The sequence below is a fragment of the Pteropus medius genome, unplaced genomic scaffold (assembly GCF_902729225.1).
Source record: "Pteropus medius unplaced genomic scaffold, Ma_sr-lr_union100, whole genome shotgun sequence".
Taxonomy (NCBI): domain Eukaryota; kingdom Metazoa; phylum Chordata; class Mammalia; order Chiroptera; family Pteropodidae; genus Pteropus; species Pteropus medius.
In genome coordinates this window covers 1,841,727-1,860,096 of record NW_024349800.1, presented here as the reverse complement: position 1 = coordinate 1,860,096, position 18,370 = coordinate 1,841,727, and the positions used below count along the sequence as shown (strand labels likewise).

General features: G+C 50.0%; 1 protein-coding gene and 1 non-coding gene across 2 annotated transcripts in view; one reads left to right on the top strand and one right to left on the bottom strand.

Annotated features, from left to right (window-relative positions):
• SSUH2 (ssu-2 homolog) overlaps positions 1-17,590 on the top strand; it is a 24,666-nt gene extending 7,076 nt beyond the window's left edge. The window contains 13 exon segments of the mRNA XM_039888125.1: positions 2,128-2,226; positions 2,553-2,634; positions 3,253-3,262; positions 3,731-3,825; positions 3,827-4,043; positions 5,266-5,326; positions 6,389-6,513; positions 7,699-7,761; positions 8,795-8,880; positions 10,221-10,313; positions 10,866-10,971; positions 12,908-13,015; positions 17,444-17,590. Coding sequence (XP_039744059.1) covers positions 2,128-2,226; positions 2,553-2,634; positions 3,253-3,262; positions 3,731-3,825; positions 3,827-4,043; positions 5,266-5,326; positions 6,389-6,513; positions 7,699-7,761; positions 8,795-8,880; positions 10,221-10,313; positions 10,866-10,971; positions 12,908-13,015; positions 17,444-17,590 — 1,292 coding nt within the window.
• On the bottom strand, positions 7,081-7,187 carry LOC120622185 (U6 spliceosomal RNA). The gene has a single exon (XR_005658442.1). It is a non-coding gene; the product is annotated as a U6 spliceosomal RNA (small nuclear RNA).
• Positions 17,591-18,370: the final 780 nt, after the last annotated feature.

Genomic DNA, 18,370 nt, shown 5'->3' with positions numbered 1-18,370 from the left:
AAAAAAAAAAAAAAAAGAGAGAGAGAAAGAAAGAAGAAAAGGAAAAAAAAAGGGATGTAGGGGATGTGGTTGGTCAGCTGAAAGTTTGGCCTGAGTGTGCTTCAGTGACTTGATGCAGAGAGAAGCACCTTCCACCGACCATTTGTTAGTTTACTCTTTAAAGCCAACTTTATGTGATTAAATCAACAGCTAGAAAGATAGCTAGGGATTCTTGTCCCTCAGAACAGGTTTGAGGGGTGGCCCAGTGGGCTGGAACTGGAAGAATGAGCATCTATTCTGCTCTAACTCCACCTCTGTGTACCCTAGAAATACTGGAGTAAACTGAGCCTCAGATGCCTCATGTCAAGTGGACTTAGAAGTCCTGCCTTCCATACCTCCGGGTGGGAAGGTGGGAGTGAAGCAACAGGTATAGGGAGGTGCTTCATGAATCGTCTCGAGTTTCTGGGGGCCCGTTCTTATATTATACTTTCCTGCTTGGAGTCTCAGGGCTGTATATATCTATGTCACAGCCTGACAGATCAAGATGAGGTTTTAGAAGCAGATCTATAGTGAGTGATTTCGTCCATTGGGTTTCTCTCATGAAAAGTGCTTGGAAAGAACATGCACTTTGGAGATCGATGGATCATGGTTTGAATCCTGCTCCATCACTCACTGGCTGTGTGATCTTGGGTGAGTCACCACCTTTTGAGCCTCAGTCTTCTTATTGGTAGGATGGGGTAGTATTAAGCTGTCACTTTGTCATTTAAGAAGCAGGCACCAAGATGGCATTAGATGTGCCAGAGGTCCCTCGGAGACACCTGTGAAGTGAAAAGGGGAGAGGCAGCAGATGTAGGCAGGGATGGTCTTCAGACTGCAGTGCAGATTGGACTTATGAGAGGAGAGACGGCAGGAAGGAGTATGAGCAGAAGGAGACTCAGACGATGGTGTGGCTCCAAGAAAGTCTAGCCTAGGTGTGCGGGGAGTCCCAGGGCAAAGACTCCATTAAAGGGAGTAACAAAATGTCTCACATGTCAGTGCCTTGAAAATAGCAACCATTTTGTTACAGTTCCTAATTTTTGAGATCAGAAATTTGGGCAGGGCTCAGCTAGGTGATTCTAGGGTCTGCCTTAGTTAAAACTGCTGCGACAAAAGCACCATAGACTGGGTGGTTTAAACAATGAACATTTATTCCTCACAGTTCTGGAGTCTGGGCAGTCCAAGATTAAGGTGCTGACAGATCTAGTGTCTGCTGAGGACCCACTTCTGGCTTTTAGACAGCTGCCTTCTCATTGTGTGCTCACGTGGCAGAGAAAGAGCACTCTGGCCTCTTTCTCTTTTTGTGAGGACACGAATCTCATCATGGGGGCTCTTCCCTCATAACCTCATCTAGACTCAATCATCTCCCAAAGACACACCTCATAACACCATTTCATTGGGGGTTAGGGCTTCGGTATATGAATTTGGGGGGCAAACAGCCATGCAGTCCATTATAGGTCACTTAGTGGATTTCATCAGGCAGCTGGTGAAATCAAGATGGCTTCATTCACATGCCTGGTGGCTTGGTGGGGGTGGCTGGAAGGCTGGGCTCGGCTGGGCCCTCTCCTTGTAGTCTTAGGGCATCTCTATGTGTTCTGCCAAGCCCGATTTTTTACATGGCAGCTCAGGACTCAAGAGGGAGTGCTCCCAGAGGCCAGGAGTAGACGCTGCAGTCTCTTCATAGCTTCCGTTCTGTTCCCTCGGTTGAAGCAGTCTCAAACCTGCCCAGGTTCAGGGGAGGAGACATAGACCCATCTTTCAATTAAGAGAGGGGCATTGAAGAAGTGTAACCATCTATAATTCAGTATCTATTTCCTAGGGTTGTGAACTATGACAAAACATTTATAAAGCATCTGTCATGGTAACTGGCATAGAGTAGGTGGCCATCGAATAGAAGCTGCCATCCATAATGTTTTCCTGTCATTACAGCTGCTACTGTTACACTCTGCACTATTTATGCCTACCACGGGTTTTGTGTCCTGAGGGTGCCAGAAGGTGCCAAAGTGGGCTTAGTTAAACTGTGAGGTTTTACCCTCATTTGTTAGCTTCCTATGAAGTTGTCACCAAGCCCCCTTCCATTCCTGAGGCTGAGGACTGCCTGTCCTTCTGCAGGTGTGGTGGACCTCAGCTTCGAGGCCGAGAGTCCTCTGGCGCCCCCAGCGGAACTCCTGGAGAGACTGCCTAGCTATGACTGCCTTTTTCAAGGAGACGGTAAGTCTGTGGGGTCTTGGTTTCTGTGACCTCTTCTTGGGGCTTCTGCTGTTTGGGGGGATGTCTCTAGTCAAGGTCAGTGCTGGGATAGCTCCCCTTTCCTCTGGGGGTCATGGGAAGCCCCTCGTCACCAGTGGGAGGAAACAGAAGGACATGGGACGTAAGCCCTGTGTCCACGAACATTCCATGGCCATGTCCATCTGAGACCAGAACGATGCTGGTCTGAGAACCATTCTCCATCTGTTCTTTCTCACATTCTGCCAGTCTTTCTTTCATCCCCACAAGTATCTGTTCCTTCGAGCTAGTCCCTGGTTCTTCTCTTCCAGGACGACAGATATTCTTCCCACCTTTGGAAGCCCTGGGGACACCCCACGAACAAAGGGGCTGGTCCTCATTCCTGGAACACAGGTGAGCTGCAAGTGAGCTCAGCAACCCTCACAGAGCCATCCTCACCCTCACCATTGCTCCCGAGAGCTCTCCTTGGGGTCTCAGGGGTCATAGTCTTGACCCTGACATCACATTAGGATCCAGACCTCCTAGATCAGATTCTCCAGGGCTGGGGCCTGGGCATCTGTATTTTACCCAGCTCTTCAGGCTGTTTGGTTCCCAAGCCAGAGCTGAAAACCATAGCGGAGATTATGGGCTGCAGATACAGCTCCTGGGCCAAATCCAGCCCACCGCCTGTTTTTGTAAATGGAGTCTTATCGGAACACAGCTACTCTCATCTGCTTACTCACTGTCTGTGTCTACTTTTAAACTATAACAGCAGAGCTGAGTGGTTGAGACAAAGGCTAGATAGCCTGCAAAACCTAGAATATTTACTGTCTAGCCCTTTACAGAAAAAGCTTGCTGCTCCCTCGAGAGGCCCATACCTTTCTTGTTTTGAGAGGACTGGGCTCCAGCTTTCCCTCCAGCTTTGTGCAGAGAGAAGTGGAAGCCTAGAGCATCTCCCTTCCTCCTCTCTGGCTGCCCACCCTCCGTGCCCAGTGCAGTCCTGCTTCCTCCCAGTCTGCACGCCTCCTGCAGGCCCTCAGGGGTACTGGAGACACAAGCATGCATGACAGGAGCTAAGCATTTTGAGTTGGGCTGCTGTGGTAGGTAGATACGACAGAAGAGAAGGGAGAAAAGGGCTCATGCTTACTGGAGGCGTTGGGGTGGGGAGAGCTTCTCTAAGCAAGGGACCTGGCAGCTGGGCCTCGGGAAAGAGTTTTCCAACAGACTCATGGTGAGTCGCTGTGGGCACTGCTGCTGGTTGGTTCTTGGCTGGGGTCTTCCCATGAAGTTGCTCGCAGCTCCTCTGGCTGAGATCACATTCCCCTAGGGCGGGAACCTTGTTTCACCTAACTCCACCTCCTTAGCTATGTGACATCTTCTCTGGAGCTCAGTTTTCCTCATCTGTAAAATGACATAATTTATCTTTTTTTTTTTCTTTTGAGTTCTAAGGTTCTATCAGCCCTTCTCCTGAGCACCACACTTCAGAGAAAGCGGTTTTGCTGTCTTCTAGAAAGACCTGCCACTTTCCCAGCCCCTGTATCTGTTCGCCAAGATGCCCTTCCTAGTTAATCTCCTGATTGCATTCCCACTACTGTGGACCGGTTTCCGTCTGCACAATGAGGGGGCTGCCTGGCCCGGGTGAGCCCGCGGGCCCTGCTCAGACCCCACTGCCTCTCTGCTCCTTCCCCAGCAGAGTCCCCGTGGTGACGGAGGAGGTGGCACGTGAAGCCCTTCTCAGCTTTGTGAACTCCAAATGCTGCTACGGCAGTGCGGCTGCTGGCAACCTCGTCATCCAGGAGCTGAAGCAGCAGAGCGTGTGCAGGGTAAGGAGTCTGGCCTGGCAGAGGCTCACGTAATGTAAGCTGGGAGAAGGGAGCCCAGGGCGAGGGCAGCGTGTGTGAATGGAAGTGACACTGAAGTCCCTTCTGTGACTTTCCTGGTTCAAAGTCTGAGTAATAATAATACAAGGAGTAGTTATTATCAATCGTTGAAAAGCTGGAATGTGCTAGGCATCACGTAAAGCATGCTACATGTATGCTTTATCACATCCTCACAGCTACCGACATCGTAGGTGTTTACAGAGGAGGAATTGGATGTTTAGAGAGGTGAAAGTACTTGTCCAAAAATATGTGGCTAGATTGAAACTCAGGTTAGCTGGCACCAAAGCCCATGTCCTCAAACACAAGGCTGACCCGCTTCTGCACGGGGTGGGCTGGGAGAGGTCCCTCCACTTCCCTTCATCCCAGCTTCCTCTGCCTCCCCAAGTCATGTCTGTGCCAAGGAATCATCTACTCCTTGCCAGAGCCCGACGCTCCAGGGAAATCCTGCACCAAGACCACAATCAGGGCTGCAACAGGCACCTATGTCACCTTTTGCATTGACAGGGCCGAGAGGTAGCTTCTAAGTTCACATTTTCTAGTGTCCCTGGCACAGCCATTTTCTGGGGAGCACACCATCACGTAGAAATCAGACAAGGCTCCCAGGGAGTGGTTAGAGCAGCGATCTGGGGGAAGAGGCCCATGCGTAGCTGTTTGGCCTTGGGCAAGTCAACTGACCTCTCTGAGTCTCTATTTCCTCACATGAAAAAGGAGGAGCCAGGTGATTTACAAGATCCTTTCCCATTTTGTGTTTCTGTGGATGAGGACCAAGAAGGAGTATCTTGACATCAGGCGGATAATTTCCTCCAGAAGGGGAGCCTCGTGGCAGTGGATTCCAGCAGCCTGCATCTGTCAGAGGGCAATTACTGCTCCAAAACTTGCCTCTGAGAATGTTTCTATGTATAAAGAAATGGGGGGCTGAAATTGCCCCAGCTGTGAGCCTGTCAGGAGAGGTTTCCTGGGGCCAACTGACCTCCCTACAGATGTGCCAGGACATCTGGAACAGAAATCACTGTTGCCAGCCTCTTCTAAACAGCTCCCAGGTGCCATGCAGGGGGCCTTCTGGTTTCCCCACGGAGCCCTGGCAGGCGGGGAGCTCCCTCTACGTGCATAATGCTCTGTCCTCCTAAAGGGCACACGTGTAAATGTGCTGTTTTTTTCTCTACAGTATCGACTAGAGACTTTCAGTGAATCCAGGATAAGCGAATGGACATTTCAACCCTTCACTCGTGAGTTGTCTAAAGTCAGTTTAATTGGGAGCAAATATGCCAGGGGCTAGTCTTAGCCACTAACCTCGAATGAGATGCTCTTCTGCTCAGGGACTCAATTTCCCACCCCCTGAAAAATGAGAGAGTGGGCTTTCATCTCAGAGACCTGTCAGTGCTGATTTTAGCAAAGGTTTCTCAACCAGGAAATGGTTTGTAGAAGGTCTTGAGAAAGCCTAGCATTTGCCTCGGCCATGGGCTGGTGCTGCCACATGGTGCTAGATTGCAAAGGCAGCTTGTGTGCTTGGGCATCTCCCGGCCTCCCAGGCCACCCCAGCACCTCCCGGAGTCACTAGGCCCCTGGGCCCCCATTCACTGTGCCATCTTACGTCCTGCGGAATTCCACTAGAGGATTCAAGGTTCTCTGTCTGGGGAGCCCTATGCTGTGCCTGTTTTCTCAGCTGACCACTCCAGTTTGTCCTTCAAGACTCAGCTCACGAGTCACCTATTTTATGAAGCCTTTCAGAATTTCTTCACTTGACACTTCCCTCCCCAGCAGAATGAGCCAGTCTCCTGGGCTTTTCTTGTTTCTCTTGTATGAAACTCTTGTCCAAAGCACTTATCATTGTGGTTGTAGCTGTGTCTGTCTTCTTGAGTGAAGGAGGAGAAAGAGAAAGTGGTGGGGATGGAGACGATAGTGATAATAGTGCTTGTTTATTGAGCCTTCACCATGTGCCTGTCCTGTGCTAAGTATTTATATGTCTTCTACGTAAATTTTCATTACCATCCTGTAGGGCGCAACCATTATCCCCATTGCAGAGATGAGAAAACTGAAGGTCAGCGAGGTGAACTAAGTTGTCTGGAGTTATGTAGGTAGGAAGTAGAAGAACCAGGAGTCACAGCTAAGTGTTTTCAAATCCACAGCTCAGGTGCTGAATCACTGACTCCAGAGGGATCCTTATCTGCCTGTCTCTGTAGCCTCAGGGTCTAGCCTGGCACCCAGCAAAGGGGCACGGTATTTGGTGAATAAGCGAAATCTTGTCCTGGCAGCCTTGCTATTTTTACAGTGATCCTATTCTGTGTCAGACCATTCAGTGGATGGGCCACGAAGAGGAACCTCCCCCAGGCTTTGGGACATCAAGGTCCAGGTTCCCCCAATGTTTCAGGAAGACACCAGGAAGTTCCAAGTCCCTCACTCATCACTGGTCAAGGTAACGATGATTGTTGGAACCTTAGCCCTTCTCTCTGAGCTGGTTTCCCAGGCACTGTACGTTTCCTCAAACTTTATCCTTTTAAAAGGAAAACCGCAAATCCAGGTTACTGGCTTCTTTCTTGGCTATATATTCCCATAGCAAAGGGATGATCCCATTTATAAAACTGTCACGAGCTTTAAATAGTGAGCATTCACATTCCTAGACCTAGTGTTTTTTATCTTTTTTTTTTTTTTTTGCTTGACCGTAAGCAGCTGATGTGCTGAATGAAACTGATATAAAATAAAGTTAAAACATGGTTGGAATTTTTCATGGAAGTCAAGAGGGAAACAGAATTAACTTCTATCCTGTTTTATGGAAATATCATGACATGAACCGAGGGTAACCTCATGTATTATAAAAACTGAGATATTTTATCTTATGTTCCTGTCTAATTACCTGCCTTATTTTCACTTTATTTATTTATTTATTTATTATTATTATTTTTTTTTTTATTTATTTTTTTATTTTTTGGGGGGGTGACATTGATTAACAAAATCCTATAAGTTTCAAATGTACAATCCAACAAAATCTATGGAACGCTTTACGAATTTGCGTGTCATCCTCGTGCGGGGGCCGTGCTAGTCTCCTCTGTATCGTTCCAGTTTTAGTGTGTGTGCTGCCGAAGCGAGCACTGTTTTCGCTTTAGAATTTGATTCAAGCATGTAATTTTACCCGGTGTGTTTTCATAGCGTTATAAGATCGGTAGGACTTTCAGAGGTCAAGAAAGTGTTCCGCTCTTTTCTCGAGGGTGAAAAAGCTATTTGGATTCAGTGATTAAATTCCAACAGCTAGCCCCTTGCCTTTTACAACAATCTGTCCATTTTTTATGGCTTCTATTCCCATAGACTGCTGTAGCTACTTAAATGAGTGAAGGATGCTGGTTTTTGTGGTTTCGCCTGGGAGCATGAGTTCGGGTGTGGGACTTGGAGAGCCAGTGTTCCCTTCTTGGCATCCGGGGCAGCCTGGGCTGGGGCATTCAAGGCCCTTTGGAATCCTGGTCTTGTGGAATGGCCATCTTCCCACCCTGGCTCTGGAGGGCTGCACCTCTGTTTGGGATGGTGACATCATGGGGTCGGGCATGGGGCTGTGGAACCAGGAGCTGCTGGTGCCTGGGAAATGATTCAAGGGAAGTTTCACCTTCAGGAGTGCCACAAATGCCATGGTCGTGGGCGCTACAAGTGCAGTGGCTGCCATGGGGCCGGCATGGTAAGTCATGTGTGGCTGTTGGTGAGTAAGCGATTGTGGGAGGGGTGGGGCCACCAGGGACAGAGGGCCGGACGGGGGCCTGGGGCTCCCTACACTAACAGCTAACTTTAGACGAGGCTTCCTCCCTCTATGGGCCTCCATTTTCCCACCTTCTGGTGTTCTGTTGGGTGTAAATTTTGGTGACAGGGAGGAGGGGGCACACTATTCAACCTGGTACAAGCCCCTAAGCACACAGTCAGGCTCTGGTGGCATCAGCCTTCTTTTCAGAAACCTTCAGAGCTGCTAATCATCCTGGGAGTGTTCTTAGCGCTCCCCATTTACACCTAATCCTTTGGACACATACTGACCACTTGTCACTCTTAAGTCCTTCCCTCTACCCAACGGCCCTTCCACCCTTTTGGTACCCTCCTTCCGCCTGCTGTGTGCTCACTCCTGCACCCCCTCACACCCCACCTGTGGCCCATCCCCGGTGGTCTCTCTCCTGTACTCTCCTGCCGTCTGCCTCATCATGGCTTTCCCAGAGCCTCTCCCTGTGGACTTTTCTGTTCCTTCCTCCACCCTTGCTCCTCTCTTCCCTCTTCCTCCTCCCTCAGGCTTTTTCTGAAATGTCTCCAGGGCCCACCTAGTGGGTGCATTGCCTGGATCACCTCTGGGGGCCTTTCCAAGATGGAGATCCCTGTCTCCAAAAGCAGGCCCCTCAGCCAGCCCACCCCTCTTCCCGTTCCCACTGGCCATGGCCTTTTAATTAGGGGACAGTCCCAGGGAACATGGGGATCAGAGAGGAGCAGGAGGGGCTGATGTCTCAGGAGAAACAGCGATGTAAGAATGTAGAGTTTTCGAAAGGTACAACTGGGCAGTTCCAAAGATACACTACATCCAACCCTCCCATTTTACAGATGAAGGGGCAGAGGCCCAGGGAAAGGAAAGGGCTTGCTCAAGGTCACTGGGCTAGAATTCAAACCAAGTCTCGGGATGCTCTTTGCTCCACTTCCCTGGGAGGCCAGCAGGGGCTGAGGCTGTGGTGTGTCCGCAGGTAAGGTGTCCATCCTGCAGCGGAGCCAAGCGCAGAGCCAAACAGCCCCGGAGGTGTCAGATGTGCTCGGGGTCTGGCAGGCGCAGGTATGAGCATATCCCTGGCTTTCTTGCTTTTCATTGTCTTCCCTTCCAGAAGGCCAGCAGGTGCCCAATCTGTCTTGTCACTCCTGTCCCCAGAGCTCTATGCATAGTAGGTGCTTGGTAAATATTTTGTGGAGTGAACAGGCTTTTACTAAGGCATGATACTTCTGGAAAATACTGGAACTCATCAAGCCATCTGTGGGTCGGGTATAAGGAACAAGGCCCTGCAGGAAGGAAGGGAGGCAGTGAAGGAGAGGAGACCTGTTCCTGCTCACATAGTGGGGAAGTGAATATGGAAATCCACCCAAAGGTGAGATTCTTAACTCTCTGAGAATCTGGGGCCTGGGCAGACCCTTATTTATAACTCATTGTACAGCATGAAGATAGGAGAGAGAAGTCAACGAAGGCTGGTTGATTGACTAAACAATCAACGAAATTCCATCTCTGCTCACAGAGCTTTGCAAACAGTGGGGCGTTGCATTTTGTAAATCATGTCCTTTAATGAACTTACAAATTTTAAAGGGAAACAGGAAACCATGAGGAGTAAAACTATTCGAAATTGTGTTGGTTAGTTGGTTAATGATACTTTTGGCTCATTGAGGCCCACGCCATCCTTCTAAGAAGCCAAATGGTGAAGCTTTGGTATACCTGCCACCTTGGTTGATAAAGAAGGTCTTTGATTTGGAAAGAAAGTCTGATTTCTTTTATTTACAAGTGAAAGAAATCCAATTCAAGCCGGCTTTAGCAGAAAAGTAAATTTATACTTTCATGTAACAGAAAAGTCCAGGAGTACATTTCTGGTGTGGCTTCAGGTACAGCTGGATCCAGGTACTTAAACAATGTCAGCAGGAATGTTTCCATTCCTCACTCTGCTTTCCTTTGTGTTGGCTTTATTCTCAGGCAAGTTGTCTCTTGTGGTGGCAGAGGGGACTGCCAGCAGCTTTAAGTTTAGTAATCTCAGTAGAAAAGAATGTCTCTTTCCTAAAAGTTCCAACAAAGGTTCTAGGGTGGATCTCACAGCACTCACCTGGGTGACGTGCCCATGTTTGTATCAGTCACTGTGGCCAGGGAGGTGGAATAAGCTGACTGGCCAGGCAGAGGTCCCGAGCTGGTCACAGAAGCGGGGCAAGCCCATGAACCAGGCAGACTGGGTAGGAGAGGAGTGGTCTCCAAAGGGAAGTTGCGGTTGGCCACCAGCAGCAGGAGATCTAGATGGTGGGCAGGTGGAAGCAATTCATGCCCACCACGGTCCACCTGCGTGAGGAAGGATTTTGGAGTGGGGGCCTCTGGAAGCCACCAGGAACCCATGAGTGTGAGTGGTGCCAACGATGTGTCCCTCTCAGGTGCAGCACTTGCTCAGGGAGAGGAAACAAGACCTGTGCCACCTGCAAAGGGGAGAAGAAACTGTTACACTTCGTCCAGCTGGTCATCATGTGGTATGTGGCAGTGTCTCACGCCGGGGCCCAGTGGGGTACCTGGGGGATGTGGCCCAAACTGGTTGCTGCGGAGAAACTGCACTTGCTTGGGGCTTTCACGGTGCAGGGACCTCCTGGGGGAAAAGGGCTTAAAGCATCTTGGGAAAGGCGGAGATGCCCAAGAAGGGGCTGCATGGGGTGGTGGATGCTGGTGGGCTTTAGAACAGACAGACCTGAGTTCACATTCTGACATCACCACTCTCTAGTGCAGCAGCCACTCAGAGCTTGGGTGTTCCTGTCTTGGAAGAGAGCCCCATGTTAGGGAAGGCTCCCAGGCAGTAAGGGTTCCTCCCACTGGGGACCTTGTTAAGCACTTCACAGGTGACGATGAAATGAGGTAATAGGATGGAGCCGTCAGTGCTTTACTAGTTTCCCAGTTTACGACTGAAGCCGTTGAGGCCCAGAGAGGCTAAAGAACTTTTGTGAGGTCTCCCCAGTAGAAACGCAAGCCTTCCAGCTCAGGTCTCATTCCAAACCACGTTCTTAACTGCCCCACATCCTCTTCACCTCCAGGAAGAACAGTCTGTTTGAGTTTGTGTCTGAGCACCAGCTGAACTGCCCTGGAGAGCTCCTAGCTAAGGCCAAAGGAGAAAATCTCTTTAAGGATGAAAACACGATGGTAAGGAGGGTTTTGCAGACCACCTCACAGAAGCTAGGTTTCTCTTCTGGCTCTTCTGGCTTTCTGTGGGGGCCGCAGTCATTTGGAAAGATAGGCTGGGTGGGAACAGAGCTGCCCAGGCAGGATAGAGGCTACTGGGACCCCGAGGGGCCAGTTCTCTCTTGAATTTCGCATACTCAATTCTTCCTTTCTCACTTTTCCCTCCTCCTTCTTCCCTCCTCCCTCTCTCCCTTCCACAAACCTGGAGACCCTTCTCCTACACTAGGAACCATTCTGAGCCCGGGGAAACCATCCAACAGAATCCCTGCCCTCTGCAGATCTCAGTCTGGTGAGGGAGAAGATCATATTTCATCACAATGTGGGGGGTGGTAAGGGTCATTAAGAAATATGCAAGCAGGGTGAGGAGACAGGAAGGGTTGGGAGTAATGTTTCAGCTGTGGGGAGGGAGGTGACACTGGGCAAAGACCTGAATGCAGTGCCGTGGGCGAGTGGGCCATGTGGCCATCAGAGTGAGGGTGTCTAGCGGAGGGAACGGCATGGCAGAGACTTGAGGAACAGCCGGAGGGCAGCGGGGCTGAAGGGCAGTGGGCTGGGCGGAGAGAGGAGCTAAGACAAAAGAGGTGCCAGAAGCCAGATTAGGGAGGGTCCTGTATGCCAGGTGTCAGCAAACACCAGCCCTCAGCCTGCTTTTGTAAATAAAGTTTTATTGACACACGGCCATGCCTGTTTGTTTTTATGTTGTCTGTGGCTGCTATTGTGCTACAAGGGTAGAGTCAAGTAATTGAGACAAAGACCTGATAGCCCACAAAGCCTAAAATATTTACTATCTGGCCCTTTACAGAAAAGATTTGCTGACCCCTGCTGTGGGCCTTGGGCAGGGAATTTGGTCTTTATGGGATGCCTGAGCAGGGGCCCGGTGCCATTTTATCTGAGAGGGCCAGGTGCTCAGCCTTTTTTCTCTTGCTTTCTCTCTGTCACCCTCTCTCTCTCTGTGTGTCTCTCTTACTTTTTTTACAGTATGTGGCCTTTTCAGATTGGCTTCTTTCACTTTGTAACATGCATTTTTAAAAATTGAGATATAATTGACATACATCATATTGGTTTTAGGTGTACAATGATTCAATATTTGTATATATTATGAAATGATTACCACAATAAGTCTAGTTAATATTCGTTATCATACATAGTTACAATTTTTTTCTTATGATGAGAACTTTTTTACTCTCTTAGCAACTTGCAGATATCCAATACAATATTATTAACTATAGGTCGCCATGCATACATTACATCCCAGGACTTATTTATCTTATAACTGGAAGTTAGTACTGTTTGACTCCCTTCATCCATTTATCCAACCCCCTCCCTGCCCCAACCCCTCTGGCAACCACGGATCTGTTTTCTCTATCTATGAGTTTATTTTATTTTTATTTTTTTAGATTACACATATAAGTGAGATCATACTATATGTATCTTTCTTTGTCTGCCTTAATTTACTTAGTATAATACCTCCAAGGTCCATCTATTCTGTCAAAATGTCAGGACTTCCTTCTTTTTTATGGCCGAATAATATTCCTCAGCCTTCTTTCTTTGCTCTGATCATTCTGGCTTCCTAAAGGCTTAAGGCAGGCATCACCCCTTTGAGGAAGCCCTGCACCTCACCCCAAGTCAGGCAGCCTCCAAGACTTGCTGGGTCACTGGGTAGGGTGCAGGTGAAGGGGTACTCTGTCCACAGACCCCTTCTCTTTTTGGAATTCCCGAGGCTGTAACATGGATAATCAAGGGTCTATGGAGGTTAACTACGTCTTGTCTGCTGGTTGCGTGGCCTCAGATCCGTCCTGCTCTGGGCTATTTCTCTCATCCGTCTGTATCGGATTGCCAAGGCTCCAGGTGCTGACGCCGGGTCAGAGTAGTGAGGTGGCTGCGTCTCTCTCCCCAGGTGTACCCCCTTGTCAACTTCCCTCTGCGGGAGATCTCTCTGGCCTCCCAGCGGGGTATTGCTCAGCACAGCGCCGCCCTGACCTCCCGAGCCCGCGTCCTTCAGCAGGTGAGATGCGCAGGGGCCTGGGGCTGTTGGGAGGCGAAGCTCCTGGGATCATGAGGGGGCTCTGAGTGCACTGTCCCTCTGGTCACATAAAGGAGGAAATGGGTTGTTCCTTCCGCTGGGGGCTTCTTCCTGACAAGGGTGAGGAAGAGTCTTAGAGGGAGGGCGATGGGGAGGGTCCCCAGCTTGAGGAACACCGAGAGTACTGGGGACTGATCCAAGGCCAATGTGGCTGGAGGCAGAGAGCAGGGCAGGCCACGTAGTCCATGGTGAGAGATTTGGACTTTTATCCTGAGAGAGACAGGAAATTATTGCAGGATTATCAAGCAGGAATGTGGCTCGGTGTGATTTTGTTTGATTCTAACCCCTGAGTATTCAGAGAGGGTAAAGGAAAGCTTAAATCCAGGGTCCCGGGGAGGGTGGGAACCCAGCGTCCCGCCCCTCGGGGCATTTCTCATATCTCAGGCCTGCCTTTTCCAGCCTGCCAAGGGCTGGGATGGCGGTCAGGGCCAGGGTTGCTTTGGTGCTGTATTCTTACGGCCATGAGGTGGCGGTGGTGCCCTTCGCATCCCCAGGAGCTAAGGTAGCTTCGGTGCTGTATCTTGGTGGCCACTAGGTGACAGTGGTGCCCGTTGCATCACCAGAAGCAGGCAGTCACAATTCGGCTGGAAGACGCTGGAAGGTGGGGGGAATTTGGCCAAGGAATTCCCAGCATAAGAGCTCCGTGAGGAGGTCTGTCAGCGGGGACCTGAGTCTTGTAGACTAGGCTCAGATCCTGGTTCTCCTGCATGTTAACCTGGTCCTGGGCCACCTTCTTCTTCCTCCAAGGGAGTGTTGTAAGGAGGAGACAATTTGCTTTAAGTGCTTGGAAGCTGGTGCTCAAAATGTCACTGTTCTTTCTGTATCCTTTGCAATATCTCCCCTTTTCTCTTGGCTCATCTCTCCTATTTGCAGGAGAAGGAAGGATGCATTTAACTTAAAACTAATACATGATTATCTTGGAGCTGGAATGGACCTCAGAAATCACGGAACTGGGGCACTGCAAACTCAAAGGCCTACCACATGGGTAGGGGAGACCCTTTATCCAAAGGGGCCAGCCCCCACTCAGCCTCATGTAGGCACAGCTCCAGAGATTTCAGATCTTCTTAAGTCCAGATTTTTTAATGAAACCTTTCAACTTTTCAATATTGACAACAAAATTTTAAAAATGCTAAGAGCACTGTATGGGCCAATGGGCCTGCTTCGACTGGCTACCCCTGGTCTAGTCTAAACTTATGATTTTTGTGATACATCAGAGGAGGCCAAGGAGGAGGAAGTGCTTTCCCCAAGGTCACGCGGCTTCTCAGTGGAAGAGCCCAGGAGTAGAACCCGTTCCCCAATTCGAAGCGAAATGTTACCCACCACATTCTAGAGGTACAAGTGACTCTTGGAGGCCAGTGCAGGCTCACAGGGATATCAGCCAGCGGGGAGATTTGGGGTCCTTTTCACTGGGCCAGGCATTTCAGGGACAATTTGCTTCCCAGCTTCGAACCTGCTCGATAGCTCAGGCATGCACTCTTGACTTCAAGCCTCTGTCTTCCCTTCTGTGGGCTTCAGTGTCCTCATCTATGAAGTGAGCAGGTTAGACCTTGCCTTAGGTTGGGCTCTGCAGAAACATATCTGAGACGAGGATTTTTTTTAAGAAAGGGGTGCAGGAGAACCTTGCAAAGTCGAGGGGGAGCTGGAGAGGGAAGAAGGAGAGGCCATGCAAGAGCACTGTGCTGGCGACAGCCCAGCCCCTGCCAAAACCCCGGGGGGGAACTCTGAGTGTCAGGCATTTCTGGAGGTGAGGGGCTGGACTTTGTTCCTTAGCACCATCCAATCATTGGTCCAATCTTCCAGGCATTTTCTGCCCTGGGGTGGGAGGCGGGTTCTGAATCTCAAGGGCAGGGCTCTGAAGAGGAAAGTTGAGCTGTGAGCTGCAGAGCGTGTGCAAGTGGGGCAGGGGTGGGCGCACAGAAGCGGGTTTCAGGAAACCTAGGTGGGACAAGAACGATGTCCACAAAACACCCCAGAATGGTCTCTCTCAGGGAGCTCACTCTTGCAGCACTGGTATCCTATGGTGTGGGTCACAGTGACGAGCCCCAAGCATTGTGGTGTCTGCTCAGGAACTGGGATGAGGGTAAAGACATGATTCAGCAGCTTGTGGACACGAGTAGTTATTTGGGGACTCTTGCTTCTGAGACTGACAACTTGGGTCCTTTCTGGACCCTTCATTTGGCATCTGAGGAAACTGAGGCCCAACGAAGAGAAGGGCCTACCGAGATCTAGACCCGAGTGGCCGGCCTCTGTCTGGAACCTGGCTTGCTGGGGCTCGTGTTTCCCTACAGCATGATCCTGTCTCAGGCAGCACAGCCATTTGTGAACCAGCCCTGGAGCGGGGAAGGGAAAACCTGCTAAACATTTTTTTTTAAAAAGGACCGTAGTGGGAGAAGAGGCCACATCTGTGAATCTCTTCCCCACATTGTCCCTTGGTCCTCGATCCATAGATGAAGATGTGTGCTGATGTTCGTTCGGGACCGAGAAGTTAGTTGGCGGAATCCAGTGAGGAAGCAGCCGTCACAACACAAGCCCAGGCTGGCTGTTAAACTCAGACCTGGGATCTGCTCATCCCAGGGGTACGACCAACGCATAGAAACAGATAAATGGCTGGTTACAAGATAAACCCCTTGATGGGAGTTTATGTCCGGACCAATCTGTGACCTTGACCTCGGAGACCATTCAAATCAGAAGCAGATAGAGGCAGGTGGGAGTGGAGTGGTATTTCTGTGCTCTCTGTTTGCTCTTAGGAGAAAAGTTTGGAAATGAGTGATCCTGAGGCCGCTGCCTAGGCCTTTTGAGCAGGGACGGTGGCTCCCAGCTCCTCTCGCCTCGTAGTTCCCGTTTTGAGTCCTCCGTACCAAAATGTCAAGAGGGGTCTTCCACCTTTTATTTCCCAAACTTTCGCTTGAGATGAGTTTCTAACACACGGAGAAAACTCAGTCTCATGATCTCATTTGGTTGTTTCAACGACTCTGTGATATAGACATTTTATCCTCATTTCACAGATGAGGACACTGGGGCCCAGAGAAAGAAAGTGAGAGATCGCACAGAAAGCTTTATGGAAAACGCATGTCCTGACTCTGATTCCCCTTCTTGCCACAGATTCATGTTGCCACTCAGCTTCCCATCTAGTACGGTAGGGAGCTGCTTCTCAAAATCCACTCTCTGGCCTGCTTCACCTTTTCCCTAGGGCCTCAGCAAGAGGACTTGGGATCTTTTCCCAAGGAGGGAAAATTCCTGCAAGCAAGAGGGTTGGACCCTGGACCAGCCACCCCAAATCCCTTTGGGTTTAGGGTCCCCAAATCTGAGTCTGAGACAGGGGAGCAGATAGGGCAGAAGAACTTAGGGATTTTGACCCAGAACCTGGCCCGCAGAACATCCCCATGAATGCTTCGCTTCAATGGTTAGGGGTGACTTTCCTGTGTCAACACTGTCTGTACTTGCTGATAACAAAATAGCTCCGCGCGGAAGGCTAATGGAGGCAGGTGCCTTGGGAGGAAGCCAGTGTTCTCCCCGGGTGGGGCTGCTAGTTCATTCAGGGCTCCTTGATTTCAGAAGGTTGTCGAGTCACTGCCCAGAGAGGCAGCCAGAGAACGAGGGCGTGAGGACCGCTCTGTGGGAGGGAGGGGGTACCCGGGTAGAGGCGGGTGCTGGAGAGGAGCTCCGAGCATTAAACAGGTCCCGCTACAGTGAGGAGATGGTGCTTGGAAGACCCGAATGATCTTCCAAACCGGAAATTCCGTGAGCGCATGGGCCTTGATTTCTCCGTTCGTAAAAGGAGGGGAATATTTGAGAAAGACTTTTTTCAAAGGTAGGTCAATGCAAAACCGTGGTGAGGGGAGGCAGGGGTCTGAGAAAATAGCCTGAAGCAGCCCGCCAAACTTTGGAATTTCTTCAGTGTCAATGTTTTTTCTTAAAATTGAATTCAAATGGCATAATCCACTCCCTAATATGTCCTAGTGGTTGTTTTTCATACAAAAAAAGTTTAAAGTGACCTTATCCTCTACCTTTATTCTCCACCCCCATCTAAAAACTAGTGTTTCTGGAAGATGCCCTTTTTGTCTGGTGGCTTTTCATACATCCTGGGACTCCACTGAGGATGCCCCTGCCCCCACTTCACAAAACCTAGAATCTGAGAATGGCTAAAGATAAGAAGTCAGTTTGGGCCAGAGCTTGGGGCATATGAGGGAATGTAGTAAGATACATATCTAGAAAGGCAGATTGAAGCCAAAATGCCAATGCCAGAGCATGAACTTCACCCCACAGGTAGCAGGGAGCTAATGAAGGTTCCTAAGCAGACAAGTGACTTAAACAGACACTGAAGTTTTTCTTGGCCAATTGTTTCCTCAGCGCCAGACCATCGAGCTGATCCCTCTCACTGAAGTTCATTACTGGTACCAAGGAAAGACTCATGTCTACTACATCTACGGCACCGACCACAGAGTGTACGTGGCAGACTACCCCGAGCGGTACTGCTGCGGCTGCACCATCCTCTGACATGGCACAGCTATCCCCACCGCCCGCTGCTTACGTTCGTTCGCGGGGAAGACAGCCGAGGTCCCTGAGTTCGCTCATCATTGGCTATGCTGGACCATAAACCCTGGTGTGTCTGTCCTTCCGAAGAATGCAGCTTATCATCTGTCGAGCCACAGGTCTTTTCTGGAGCACCTCTGATGGAGTCCGTGTTCAGCCTGAAAGAATTCAACCAACTTCACCCATTTCTTTAGGACAAATAATTTAAATGGCGGGGCCTTTGCTTCTGATCTTCAGGCTAATGCCCTGTTGGAGCCTGTGGTTTGCTTGTGCTCTTCCCTGGGTCAGTCTCAGCTCTGTGTGCCTCTTCTAGCGTGAGCATTATTGAAATGTTTAAAGATGCACACAAAGTGGCTGCCCCTTAATGCACACCAAATAATGCACTTAGGCGTAGAGAATCTTCATGTGCTAAAATTTGACTCCTTATTCTGTGCATCAGGAATTCAGACACAGCCATGACGAGAATGGTTTATCTCTGCTTTATGATGTCTGGGGCCTCACCTGGAAGATGTGAAGGCTGGGGTGGCTCAAGAGCAGGGAGCTGAAATCGCCTAACGGCTCTTTCACCCAGAGATCTGGCGGTCGATGGTGGCTGATGGCTGGGACCTCCACCAAGGCTGTCAGCTGGAGCACCTACACGTGGCCTCTCTGTGCAGCCTGGGCATTCTCGCAACAAGGCGGCTGTAAGGGTAAGCACTGCTCACACACGCCCTGACTGAAGAAACACATCTGTCCCCAAAGGGG